Source organism: Ruditapes philippinarum, unplaced genomic scaffold (genome assembly GCF_026571515.1).
Source record: "Ruditapes philippinarum isolate M1 unplaced genomic scaffold, ASM2657151v2 ctg3242_1_1_1_1, whole genome shotgun sequence".
Classification (NCBI taxonomy): Eukaryota; Metazoa; Mollusca; class Bivalvia; order Venerida; family Veneridae; genus Ruditapes; species Ruditapes philippinarum.
In genome coordinates, this window is record NW_026860261.1 from 9,547 (window position 1) to 23,370 (window position 13,824).

At 35.4% G+C, this 13,824-nt stretch overlaps 1 protein-coding gene across 1 annotated transcript in view; it reads left to right on the top strand.

Annotated features, from left to right (window-relative positions):
• Positions 1–1,586: 1,586 nt before the first annotated feature.
• LOC132759440 (uncharacterized) overlaps positions 1,587–13,824 on the top strand; it is a 70,512-nt gene continuing 58,274 nt past the window's right edge. Inside the window, exon 1 of the mRNA XM_060751203.1 lies at positions 1,587–1,748. Within this exon, the coding sequence (XP_060607186.1) occupies positions 1,645–1,748 (104 nt within the window). The 5' untranslated portion in view covers positions 1,587–1,644. The remainder of the gene's footprint in view (positions 1,749–13,824) is intronic.

The following is a 13,824-nucleotide window of genomic DNA, read 5'->3' on the forward strand; positions in this document are numbered from 1 at the left end:
ATCAGAATCAAATATTCTTTTCGTCTAGCACATCATCATGACAATAAATGTAAATAATTCAGTATTCATTATCATTAATATGATTTAAAAAAAATTGATGAAAAATTAACTAAGTCCTTTGTCCAAGCTGAAAATTTTCCAAGTGAATTCAAAGCTAAAAAATTTCTAAGTATCTGAAAGAGTTCATTTTCCCAGCTTGAAAAAAACTAAGTTTTACTTTCCAAGGTATTGTCCAAGCGATTCCTAGGAATTTTTCGGACGACCATGAAATATGTCCAAGGAAAAGTTTTCACCTTGGACAATTGCAACATAAGGTTTCCCTTACAGCTTGGACTTCCGTGGTTTTTTCCATGATTTTTCTTGAATACCTTGGAAAATACACAGCGGGGTTTATTTCCTTGATAAGCGTTGATAATCAATTCTCTGAAAATATTCATTTACATTTGTACTGTACAATATATGATAAACATAATAACATTTATATCATCAATAAATTATATACGAATTACACAATAAATCAAATTAGAACTTTTGTACCTTTAAATGTAAATCTTAATGTAAATTATCTTTTAAACAATTGCATTTTTTTTGTTAAATTAAACATACCGAATTTGACTTGTCTCTGTTCTGGATTTTAACTGATGAGATTCTCAATAACAATTGTTTGATTGACTGACTTGGGGGGGGGGGGGGGAATGCTTTTGTCCTACCTGTAATTTTTGAGGGGGGGGGGGTGGGCTTTTGTCCTATGTGTAAATTACAGTGGGGGCCGCTGTTGTCCACCTTGTCATTTTTAGATTGGGGGGGGGGGGGGCTTTTGTCCTTTTATATTTAACACTTTTTGTGTAAAATTAATAGTTAGTAGAGAATTATGAGGCCAAGCATATAAGGTGTCAAAATAGTAATAATTACCAGAAAGGACAAGGTCAAGAGCTTTGGTATTTGGTCCTTTACCAAAGTTGTTCAAATTTTTTCCTAGTGTCAAAATTGTCTTGGGATGTTTCGAGCATGAAGCTCTACTAAAATTGTTCAAATGGTTCTGCTCCATTGAGCATCTGGGTCAGAATGGCTATAAGAGTTGTTTAAAATTGTCTCTGAAAGTGCAAAGCCTACCTAGAGCTTACATTTTGTGTGTAGTAACATTTAATGAAACTTATAATTCTTCAAATTATAGCCCTGGGTCAAAATTGGCCCATTGATTTTTTAAAAACTTGAGAGGTCACTCTTAAATCACTTAATCACTGAGATTACTTTTAAAGAACTTGGAACTTTTCCAACAATTTTACTTAAAATAAAGAAAAGATGATACATCAGTTATACATATTCATCTTGAGAAAATTAGATTGATTATTTGTTGTATAAAATAATTTCCTTACTAGGCAGGGAAACTTAATACATTATCTTACAGACAAACTTAAAACTCAAAAGATTTATGTTCATTCATGTCTTTACAATGGCATTATTGAATGGCCAAGGTCCTGGGTTCTAGCTGATGTATTGCTTGCAAAACCATGATAATTGCCTGTTCCTGTTCTATTTTATTCCTATTCCAATCATATGCTCTCCTATCTTTATTCCTATTCTTTCCTATTCTATTCTATTTTATATTCCAGGTTGTCAAAAGTGCAATATTTAGATCTCAGTATGGCAGGCACTGGCCCTGATGTTCTAGAAGAAATATTCTCTATATGTAAAGATCTCCGGAAACTTAGTCTAGAAAACCTAGAGCTTAATGATAAAGTTTGCAGGTATTTTGATACTAATTTTAGGCAAAATAAACATCTCTGCTTACAGCCTGAATTTAATTTTACAGAGGTCAATGGAAAATAATAGCGAAAAAAATAGTTTCTATGTAGTATGTAATGTTGTATTTGTGATGTCTAAAACGAGCATACATAACACCATGATGAAAGTTGATATCTCATATCTCTTCCATTGTTTAATTAGTAAATTTTATTTGTATTGTCAATATTTAGCTTTCGATATATTGTAACAAAATATTTTTTCATTGACAGCTCTATTGAAGGTATGACCATCCTAATGCAATTTACTTCTGCTTTAAGAGCATTCAAATATGCTAGAATTAATGTCAACTGCATTGAAAGTTCAGAACCCTGAATGGTCAACTTTTTTATGCCATCGCAGCATCTGCATTGCGGTGACATTCCAAATGCCTTGACACAAATCTTCACTTTCTCGTCAGTATTTCGCGTTGAATGCGATTTGGATTCCGGATTCTGTGTACACCCATTGAAATGTTACAGAAATTGAGAAATTGTTGATTAAACTGAAAGTTTCAGATGACTGGTAGTTTGTTCAATGTAGAATCTATTTAAGAAAATATATTTTCAACCTTTGTGTTTCCTTTGTACAAAAAAAATCGTAAAAACGCACTATTTACAGAAAATACACATTATGATACCTGTACACTTTCAAAGAAATCAAGATACTGCATACACTTTCTCTGAAGCAGTCTGTACATTATGATTTGACAAAGCATGGACGAAGTAAAAAAAATCAAATCTTGTGTGTCCTCTCAGAAGAGTTTGTTTAAAATGTATAACCTAGAACACAAGAAAATGTATAAACCAGAATTTAATATTTTTCACAATTTATGTAGTCGGATGGCTTTTTTTTGGGAGGTATAAACAAACACATTACGAAAAGAAAAGAGGAAGAAATTCAGGTATATCATTCAGCTATCATAGTGAACCTGTACAGACACTCACAAATTCATGAAAGTAATTTTACATGGTTTAAGAAAATTTATTTGAAAACAAAATAAATAACACCATGACATAACATGATCATATTTCCGTCCCTGACCCAATGGGTCATTTGTCAATGAGTCGGGGACGGAAGTATGATCATGATATGTCATGGTGTTATGGTAAATTGAATTGTACAAATTAATACAGTCAACTATCGTTATCTCGACATCACTTTTCTCGATATTTCGTTATCCCAATAAAATTTTGAAAGTCCTTATTTTCTTCCTTCTTTATCCATATTGGAAATATTTGTTTATCTCGATATTTTTATTTCGATATTTTCAGTATCTCGAAGTAAAATTTCAGCCCGACAGTAATTTTCACGCTATTATCCTTTCTTTATCACGACTAATAATTTTTCGTCTCTCTCCCGCAGAGGTGTGATAAACACAAACCAGACGAGAATCACTTAATAGCATGTGTCATAATAATGACTGTTTGTAACAAGTCGAAATTTGTTTATAAAAGTTTACCTAATTAACGTATTGATTGACTTATGTCCAAAATGAGTGAATCTTCCACTATTTATAAAATATTCGAACACTGTATTAAATTCATTGTGACTTCAGATGTAATTGAAAAAGTGTTCAGTATAGAAACATTATCGTTGCAATATTGTTTTACACTATCGAAAAAAATATCAAACAGCGGAAGAACTATCTTGAAAATGGTCCGATAACAAACCCAGGAGGATATCTGGAGCGACCATGCTGAAAATGTTTTCACTATAGTGGTGTATTACTGAGTAAACCTCGCTATGTGTTTTTATCACAGACTCCCATATTTCCGCTGGTAAACATCCGCTAATTTAACTTTAATATCGACTTTGGGATATTAGGCTGAAAAACAAGGCATAGAGATATCATACTTTAAATTTATTTGACTTAAGGTATGCAAATGCCTTTGTAAAAATCAGTTACTGCCTTGTTCAAACCTTATACATTTATCTCGACATTTCATTATCTCGATATTTTTGGACGGTCCGGATGACTTCGAGATAACAAGAGTCGACTGTAAAAATATTTGAGACTTGAGCTAGAAAATTTTTTAATTAAGCTTTTTGCTTCAGACAATGTGTTTATGTACATTGAAATTATAATTATACCCCTGACAACGAAGTTGTAAAGGGGGTATACTGGAATCAGCTTGTCCGTCCGGACGTCTCCCCGTCCGTCAGTTTTTCCTTGTCCGCCCAATAACTTCAGATTCCTTTGGCCCACAATCTTCATATTTGGCATGGAGGTTAGTCATGATTAGAAGATGACCCGTATTGATTTTAAGGTCACTAGTTCAAAGGTCAAGGTCACAGGGGCCTTGACTAAAAAAAGCTTGTCCCCCCAATAACTTGAGATTCCTTTGACCCACAGTCTTCATATTTGGCATGGAGGTTAGTCATGATTAGCAGATGACCCCTAATGATTGTGAGGTCACTGGGTCAAAGGTCAAGGTCACAGGGGCCTTGACTAAAAAAAGCTTGTCCACCCAATAACTTGAGATTCCTTTGACCCACATTCTTCATATTTGGCATGGAGGTTAGTCATGATTAGTAGATGACCCCTATTGAGTTTGAGGTCACTGGGTCAAAGGTCAAGGTGACAGGGGTCTTGACTAAAAAAGCTTTTCCGCTCAATTGATTAAGAATGCTTTTGTCAATAGTCTTCATATTTGGTATTGAGGTTGTTTATGACTAGTAGATGATCCCTATTGATTTAAAGGTGACTGTGTCAAAGGTCAAGGTCACAGGGATTTTTGCTATGATAAGCTTGTCTGCTTAAATGCTTAAGCATACTTGTCCGCAGTGTATTGATTTTGACATTTTCACATTTGAAGCATGGAGAATACATAACTTAGCAATGCACTGGATTAGTAACCTCAGATTTGGAAGGGAGTTTCACCTTGAGCTCTAAAATGGCCACTGTTGATTCTGACAAAGTGGTATGCGGGGGTATTCACGCCATGACAGTGGCAGTTCTAGTTTTGTTTAATTTTCATGTGTTGATTTAGAGTTTTGGCATAATTGAATAGTTTTTAAGCTCAATTTTTAAAAAAAAACGACCTTTTTTTTAAAGTAGAGGTATTGTTATAGTCATGTCGGTATTGCTGTTGCCGTCCATAACCTCATATTTGGAAGGGAGTTTCACCTTGAGCTCTAAAATGGCCACTGTTGATTCTGACAAAGTGGTATGCGGGCGTATTCACGCCATGACAGTGGCAGTTCTAGTTTTGTTTAATTTTCATGTGTTGATTTAGAGTTTTGGCATAATTGAATAGTTTTTAAGCTCAATTAAAAAAAAAAAACGACCTTTTTTTTTAAAGTAGAGGTATTGTTATGGTCCTGGCGGTGTTGCTGTTGCCGTCCGCAAACTTGTATGTTGATAATAACTTTTTAAGTTCTTGGTGTATTGTCTTCATACTTGGCCACAACAACCCTTTGGACAATACCTTTTAGTATACTAGACTAACCTTGACCTTCATCCATAAATGACCTTGACCTTCAAGGTTAAATGTCTAAATTTTATTTGTTTTTTTCACTGATTTTTTGCTATGAGTGGCTATAACTTTGATATTTTTGAATGGATAGCCCTTTAAATTAAACAGACAGACCTTGACCTCTACTCATATATGACCTTGACCTTAAAGGTCAAATTAATGAAATTTTCATTTTTTGGCTGTAACTGGCTGTAACTTTGCTATTATTGAATGGATTGACTTCATATTATAACAGAACATTCTTTGGGATAAAACTTTATTTATATCAAACTCATATTGACCTTGAAGGTTAAATTATTGAATATTCACTGATTTTTGCTGTAATTGACTGTAACTTGGTAATTAAGGGATGGATTATCTTCATACTTTGACAAAATAACATTTTGGACAAGTCATTCATAAAGATTGAACTAACCTTGACTTTGAGCTTTAAATGACCTTGACCATCAAGGTTAAATTTTCATAATTCTGTAACTGGCTATAATATATATACAGGCACACACGGGCGGGCACACACACATACACTCACACATTTTTTATGCTCCCCGAAAAATTTAAGGGGAGCATATAATCGGGGCCTTGTCCGTCTGTCCGTCCGTCTCTCCGAGCAAACATTTTGGGTTTAGGGGCTATATAACAGTAAAGAGAACAAAAGAGAACAATAGGTTCATTCTGTGATCAAAGGGTTAAGGGGCTAGTAGCCCTTAAGAAAACAAAGAAAATAACAAAGAAAATAGCCCCTAAAGCCAAAATGTTGGAACGTCCGTCTGTCCGTCCGTTGTCTTGTCCTGAGCATAACTTGAAAACCCTTGGAGATAATTTGTTTAAACTTCATACAGTGGTAGAGGGCATTTAGGGGTAGTGCAGTGTCAAAGAACCATAACTCTATTTTGCCCAGTTTTTGAATTATCTCCCCTTATAGAAAAATCTTGTCCGGGACATAACTCTAAAATTATAAGAGATATCAACATGAAACTTTGTAGGTAAATAGATCTCAATGGGTAGATGTGCAGTGCACAAGAACCATAACTCTTTTTTGCCTAATTTTGGAGTTATTGCCCTTTGTTAATTTTAACACTTTGAACTTTGTCCGGAACATAACTCTAAAACTATAAGAGATATCAACATGAAACATTGTAGGTAGATAGATCTCATTGAGGGGGAGTGCAGTGTCAAAGAACCATAACTCTATTTTGCCCAGTTTTTAAATAATCTCCCCTTTTAGAAAAATCTTGTCCGGGACATAACTCTTAAACTATAAGAGATATCAACATGAAACTTTGTAGGTAAATATTTCTCTATGGGTAGATGTGCAGTGTACAAAAACCATAACTCTTTTTTGCCTAATTTTGGAGTTATTGCCCTTTATTAATTTTAACACTTTGAACTTTGTCAGGAATATAACTCTAAAACTATAAGAGATATCAACATGAAACATTGTAGGTAGATAGATCTCATTGAGGGGGAGTGCAGTGTCAAAGAACCATAACTCTATTTTGCCCAGTTTTTGAATTATCTCCCCTTTTAGAAAAATCTTGTCCGGGACATAACTCTAAAACTATAAGAGATATCAACATGAAACTTTGTAGGTTGATAGATGGCATTGATTACAAGTGCAGTGCAAAGAGCAGTTACTCTGCCTTGCCTAATTTCGGAATCATTGCACTTTGAACCTTTTCCAGGGACATAACTCTGAAACTACAAGAGGTGTACTTTCCTGTGTCCAAAACCTATTCGGGGAGCATCACCTGGCTCAAACCGGGTTCTTGTTTTCCTCTTCCATCATATATTATATTTTTTCTCTTTTTTTATACCCCCAAAAACGAAGTTTGGGGGGGTATATAGGAGTCACCCGGTGGTCGGTCGGTCCGTTGGTCGGTCAGTAGCATAACTTGAAAACTACTGGCTGGATTTCAAAACAACTTCATACAATTGTCAAGCACAATAAGGGAAAGTGCAGTGCACAAGAACCATAACTCTATGTAAAGTAATTACAGAGTTATTGCCCTTTGTTACTTTTCCATTGCTTTCTTTTGTCCGGACCATAACTTGAAGACTAATGGTTGGAATTCATTATAACCTTATACAATGGTCAAGCACATTGAGAGGAAGTGCAGTGCACAAGAACCATAACTCTATCTTGACTTATTACAGAGTTATTGCCCTTTGTTACTTTTCCTTTTCCGGGGCATAACTTGAAAGCTACTGGTTGGAATTCAAAACAATTTCATACAATTGTCAAACACAATAAGGGGAAGTGCAGAGCACAAGAACCATAACTCTATCTAAAGTAATTACAGAGTTATTGCCCTTTCTTACTTTTCCATTGCATTCTTTTGTCTGGACCATAACTTGAAGACTAATTCATTATAACTTCATACAATGGTCAGGCACATTGAGAGGAAGTGCAGTGCTCAAGAACCATAACTCCATCTTGACTTATTACAGAGTTACTGCCCTTTGTTACTTTTCCTTGTCCATAGCATGAAATGAAAACTACTGGTTGGAATTCAAAACAACTTCATACAATGGTCAAGCACAATAAGGGGAAGTGCAGTGCACAAGAACCAAAACTCCATCTTGACTATTTACAGAGTTATTGCCCTTTGTTACTTTTCCATTGCTTTTTTTGTCTGGAGCATAACTTGAAGACTAATGGTTGGAATTCAATATAACTTCATACAATGGTCAAGCACATTGAGAGGAAGTGCAGTGCACAAGAACCATAACTCCATCTTGATTAATTACAGAGTTATTGCCCTTTGTTACTTTTCCTTGTCCAGAGCATAACTTGAAAACTACTGTTTGGAATTCAATACAACTTCATTCAGTTGTCAAGGACATTAAAAGGAAGTGCAGTGCACAAGATCCATAACTCCATTTTGACAAAATACAGAATTACTGCCCTTTGATACTTTTCCTTGTCCGGAGCATAACTTAAAAGGTACTAGTTGGAATTCAAAACAACTTCATACAATGGTCAAGCACAATAAGAGGAAGTGCAGTGCACAAGAACTATAATTCCATCTTCAGTATTTATAGAGTTATTGCCCTTTGTTCCTTTTCCTTGTCTTTCTGGACTTATTACAGAGTAATTCAATAAAACTTCATCAATGGCCAACCACATTGAAAGGAAATGCAACATACAAGAACCACAACTATCTTTAATTGCCCACAACCATAACTCTATATTTCAATTCTTTTACAAGGTTTTCTGTTACTAGAAACATCCTCATTTCCGAAGCAGTCTTGTGGGGGTATTAATCACATTTAGTGATAGTTTTTATAAAAACAAAAACTGTACAATATTATGTATGTATTACAGTTTCATAATTACATTTATGCCTTTTTAGCTCACCTGTCACAAAGTGACAGGGTGAGCTTTTGTGATCGCTTTTCTTCCGGCGTTCGTCCGTCGTCCGTCAACTTTTACTTTAAATTACATCTCCTCATAAACCGCTGAGCCAATTTCATCCAAACTTCACAGGAATGTTCCTTTGGTGGTCACCTTTAAAAATTGTTGAAAGAATTTAATTCCATGCAGAACTCTGGTTGCCATGGTAACCGATAGAAAAAACTTAAAATATATTCTTTTAAAAAACCCAAAGAGATAGAGCTTAGATATTTGGCATGAAACATCTTCGAGTGAGTGTCTATCAAGTTTGTTCAAATAAAAGCCCTGGGGTCAAAATTGGCCCCGCCCCAGGTGGTCATTGATTTTCCCTATATGCATATAGTAAAAACTTAAAAAATCTTCTTTTAAAGAACCCAAAGAGCTAGAGCTAAGATATTTAGCATGAAACATCTTCTAATGGGTGTCTACCAAGTTTGTTCAAGTTTGTTCAAATAAAAGTCCTGGGGTCAAAATTGGCCCCGCCCCAGGGGGTCATTGATTTTCCCTATATGCATATAGGAAAAACTTAAAAAATCTTCTTTTAAAGAACCCAAAGAGCTAGAGCTAAGATATTTAGCATGAAACATCTTCTAATGAGTGTCTATCAAGTTTGTTCAAATAAAAGCCCTGGGGTCAAAATTGGCCCCGCCCCAGGGGGTCATTGATTTTCCCAATATGCATATAGTAAAAACTTAAAAAACTTCTTTTAGAGAACCCAAAGAGCTAGAGCTAAGATACTTAGCATGAAAGATGTTCCAATTGTTTGTCTACCAAATTTGTTCAAATAAGAGCCCTGGGGTTAAAATTGGCCCTGTCCCGGGGGTAATTGATTTTCCTTATATGTGTATTGCAAAAGCTTTTTAAAAAAATCTTTGAAAAAACCCAAATAGCTAGAGTTTAGATATTGAGCATGAAACATCTTCCAATTAGTGTCTTCAAAGTTTGTTCAAATAAAAGCCCTAGGGTCAAAATTGGCCCTGCCCCGGGGGACATTAATTTTCCTTATATGTGTATAGCAAAAACTTAAAAATCTTCTTTGAATAAAAACAAATAGCTAGAGTTTAGATATTAAGCATGAAACACCTTCTAGTGAGTGTCTTCAAAGTTTGTTGAAATAAAAGCCCTGGGGTCAAAACTGGCCCCACCCTATGGATGTCATTGCTTTTAACTATATGTTTATAGTAAAAACTTAAAAAATCTTTTTTTTTTAAACTCAACGAGCTAGACCTTAGATGTTTAGCATGAAACATCTTCTAATGGGTGTCTACCAATTTTGTTCAAATAAAAGCCCTGGGGTTTAAACTGCCCTCGCTCTGTGGGCCTATATATTGGTGAGCGACTTCAGGGCCATCATGGCCGTCTTGTTTAGCTCACCTGAGCATATGCTCAGGGTGAGCTATTAGGATCACTCTTCGTCCGTCGTCTGTCGTCTGTCGTCCGTTGTCTGTTCACACTTTTAAAACGACATCTCCTCTGAAACCATAAGGCAGATCATAATGAAACTTCACAGGGATGTTCCTTGTGTGAAGCCTTAACAAAATTGTTCAAAGAATTCCATTCCATGCAGAACTCTGGTTGCCATGGCAACCGAAAGAAAAAACTTTAAATATCTTCTTTTAAAAAACCTTAAGAGCTAGAGCTTAGATATTTGGTATGAAACATCTTCTAATGAGTGTCTACCAAGTTTGTTCAAATAAAAGCCCTGGGGTCAAAATTGGCCCCGCCCCAGGGGGTCATTGATTTTCCCTATATGCATATAGTAAAAACTTAAAAAACTTCTTTTAAAGAACTCATAGAGCTAGAGGTAAGATATTTAGCATGAAACATGTTCTAATTTGTGTCTACCAGGTTTGTTCAAATAAAAGCCCTGGGGTCAAAATTGGCCCCGCCACAGGGGGTCTTTGATTTTCCCTATATGCATATAGTAAAAACTTAAAATACTTCTTTTAAAGAACCCAAAGAGCTAGAGCTAAGATATTTAGCATGAAACATCTTCTAATGAGTGTCTACCAAGTTTCTTTAAATAAAAGCCCTGGGGTCAAAATTGGCCCGTCCCGGGGGTCATTGATTTTCCTTATATGTGTATAGCAAAAACTTAAAAAATCTTCTTTGAAAAAACCCAAATAGCTAGAGTTTAGATATTAAGCATGAAACATCTTCTAGTGAGTGTCTACAAAGTTTGTTCAAATAAAAGCCCTGGGGTCAAAATTGGCCCCACCCCAGGGGGTCTTTGATTATCCCTATATGCATATAGTATAAACTTAAAAAAATCTTCTTTTAAAGAACCCAAAGAGCTAGAGCTAAGATATTTAGCATGAAACATCTTCTAATGAGTGTCTACCAAATTTGTTCAAATGAAAGCCCTTGGGTCAAAATTGGCCCCGCCCCAGGGGGTCATTGATTTTCCCTATATGCATATAGTAAAAACTTAAAAAATCTTCTTTTAAAGAACTCAAAGAGCTAGAGCTAAGATATTTAGCATGAAACATGTTCTAAATGGTGTCTACCAAGTTTGTTCAAATAAAAGCCTTGGGGTCAAAATTGGCCACGCCCCGGGGGTCATTGATTTTCCTTATATGTATATAGCAAAAACTTAAAAAATCTTCTTTGAAAAAACCCAAATAGCTGGAGTTTAGATATTAAGCATGAAACATTTTCTAGTGAGTGTCTACAAAGTTTGTTCAAATAAAAGCCCTGGAGTCAAAATTGGCCCCTCCCTGGGTGTTTTTGTATAGCAAAAACTTAAAAATCTTCTTTGAAAAACCAAAATAGCTAGAGTTTAGATATTAGGTATGAAACATCTTGTAGTAATTGTCTACAAAGTTTGTTCAAATAAAAGCCCTGGGGTCAAAATTGGCCCCGCCCCAGGGGTGTCATTGGTTTTAACTATATGTGTATAGTAAAAACTTAAAAAATCTTCTTTTTAGCTCGACTTTTCTATGAAAAGGGGAGCTATCCTACTCGCCCCGGCGTCGGCGTCGGCGTTGGCGTCACACCTTGGTTAAGTTTTTCGTACCACCCCACTTTATTTCAGAAGTATTACAAGTATGGCTTTGAAACTTACCATACTTGTTCACCATCATAACCTCCATCTACAGACAAGAGTACATAACTCTGTCAAGGTTTTTGACAGAATTATGGCCCTTTTTTGACTTAGAAAGTGTATTGAGCTTGGTTAAGTTTTTTGTACCACCTCACTTTATTTCAAAACCATTGGAGGTATTGCTTTGAAACTGACCATACTTGTTTACCATCACGACCTTCATCAACAGACAAGAGGACATAACTCTGTCAAGGTTTTTGACAGAATTATGCCCCTTTTTGACTTAGAAAATACATTGAATATGGGTAAAATCCACTTATTGCCTTAACCCTTTGAGATATTGCTTTGAAACTTTTAATGCTATTTCACATCATTACCCCCATCTGTACGCAAGAGAAGGTAACTCTGTCAAGGATTTGTTTTAAAAATTAAGGCCTTTTATCGACTTAGAATTAAATTTATTTCAGGCTCAACTCAGTTTTTTTTTCTTTCTTACCAGCCCTCTTTTGACTTAAACATTTCAAACTTTGCTGCAGTGTTCAAGGGTATCACACAATTCAGTAAAATAATTCTTCACTAAATATCTTAATGCTCATGGCCATTGTTCACTTTAAAAATACAGAGATTCTTGTATTGCCTTTTACTGCAAAAACTTTTTTTATTGGCAAGCAATAAAAAAGTCGAGCGCGCTGTCTTACGGACAGCTCTTGTTAAAAAACCCAATGAGCTAGAGCTTAGATGTTTAGCATGAGACAACTTCTTATGGGTGTCTACCAAGTTTGTTCAAATAAAAGCCCTGGTGTCAAAATTGGCCCTGCCCCAGGGTGTCTTTGATTTTCCCTATATGCATATAGTAAAAACTTAAAAAATCTTCTTTTAAAGAACCCAAAGAGCTAGAGCTAAGATATTAAGCATGAAACATGTTCTAATGGGTGTCTACCAAGTTTGTTCAAATAAAAGCCCTGGGGTCAAAATTGGCCCTGCCCGAGGGGGTCATTGATTTTCCCTATATGCATATAGTAAAAACTTAAAAAATCTTCTTTTAAAGAACTCAAAGAGCTAGAGCTAAGATATTTAGCATGAAACATGTTCTAATGGGTGTCTACCAAGTTTGTTCAAATAAAAGCCCTGGGGTCAAAATTGGCCCCGCCCCGGGGGTCATTGATTTTCCTTATATGTGTATAGCAAAAACTTAAAAAATCTTCTTTGAAAAAACCCAAATAGCTGGAGTTTAGATATTAAGCATGAAACATCTTCTAGTGAATGTCTACAAAGTTTGTTCAAATAAAAGCCCTGGGGTCAAAACTGGCCCCGCCCCGGGTGTCATTGATTTTCCTTATATGTGTATAGCAAAAACTTAAAATCTTCTTTGAAAAAACCCAAATAGATGGAGCTTAGATATTTAGCATGAAACATGTTCTAATGGCTGTCTAAACGCAACTCCTCTTAAACCGGATGGCAGATTTTGCTTAAACTTCCAGGGAAGAACAACCTTAATGTGTAGATGGTAGTAAAGGGAGAAATTTTTCCTGCGACCAAATTTAACAGAATTATGGCCCTTTGTTGATTTTTTCACTATATACTATGTAGAAATTTTGTGAACACAACTCCTCTTAAACCGGATGGCAGATTTTGCTTAAACTTCCAGGGATGAACAACCTTAATGTGTAGATGGTAGTAAAGGAAGGAATTTTCCTGCGACCAAATTTAACAGAATTATGGCCCTTTGTTGATTTTTTCACTATATACTATGTAGAAATTTTGTGAACGCAACTCCTCTTAAACCGGATGGCAGATTTTGCTTAAACTTCCAGGGATGAACAAACTTAATGTGTAGATGGTAGTAAAGGAAGGAATTTTTGCTGCAACCAAATTTAACAGAATTATGGCCCTTTGTTGATTTTTTCACTATATACTATGTAGAAATTTTGTGAACGCAAATCCTGTTAAACCGGATGGCAGATTTTGCTTAAACTTCCAGGGATGAACAACCTTAATGTGTAGATGGTAGTAAAGGAATGAATTTTTCCTGCGACCAAATTTAACAGAATTATGGCCCTTTGTTGATTTTTTCACTATATACTATGTAGAAATTTTGTGAACGCAACTCCTGTTAAACCAGATGG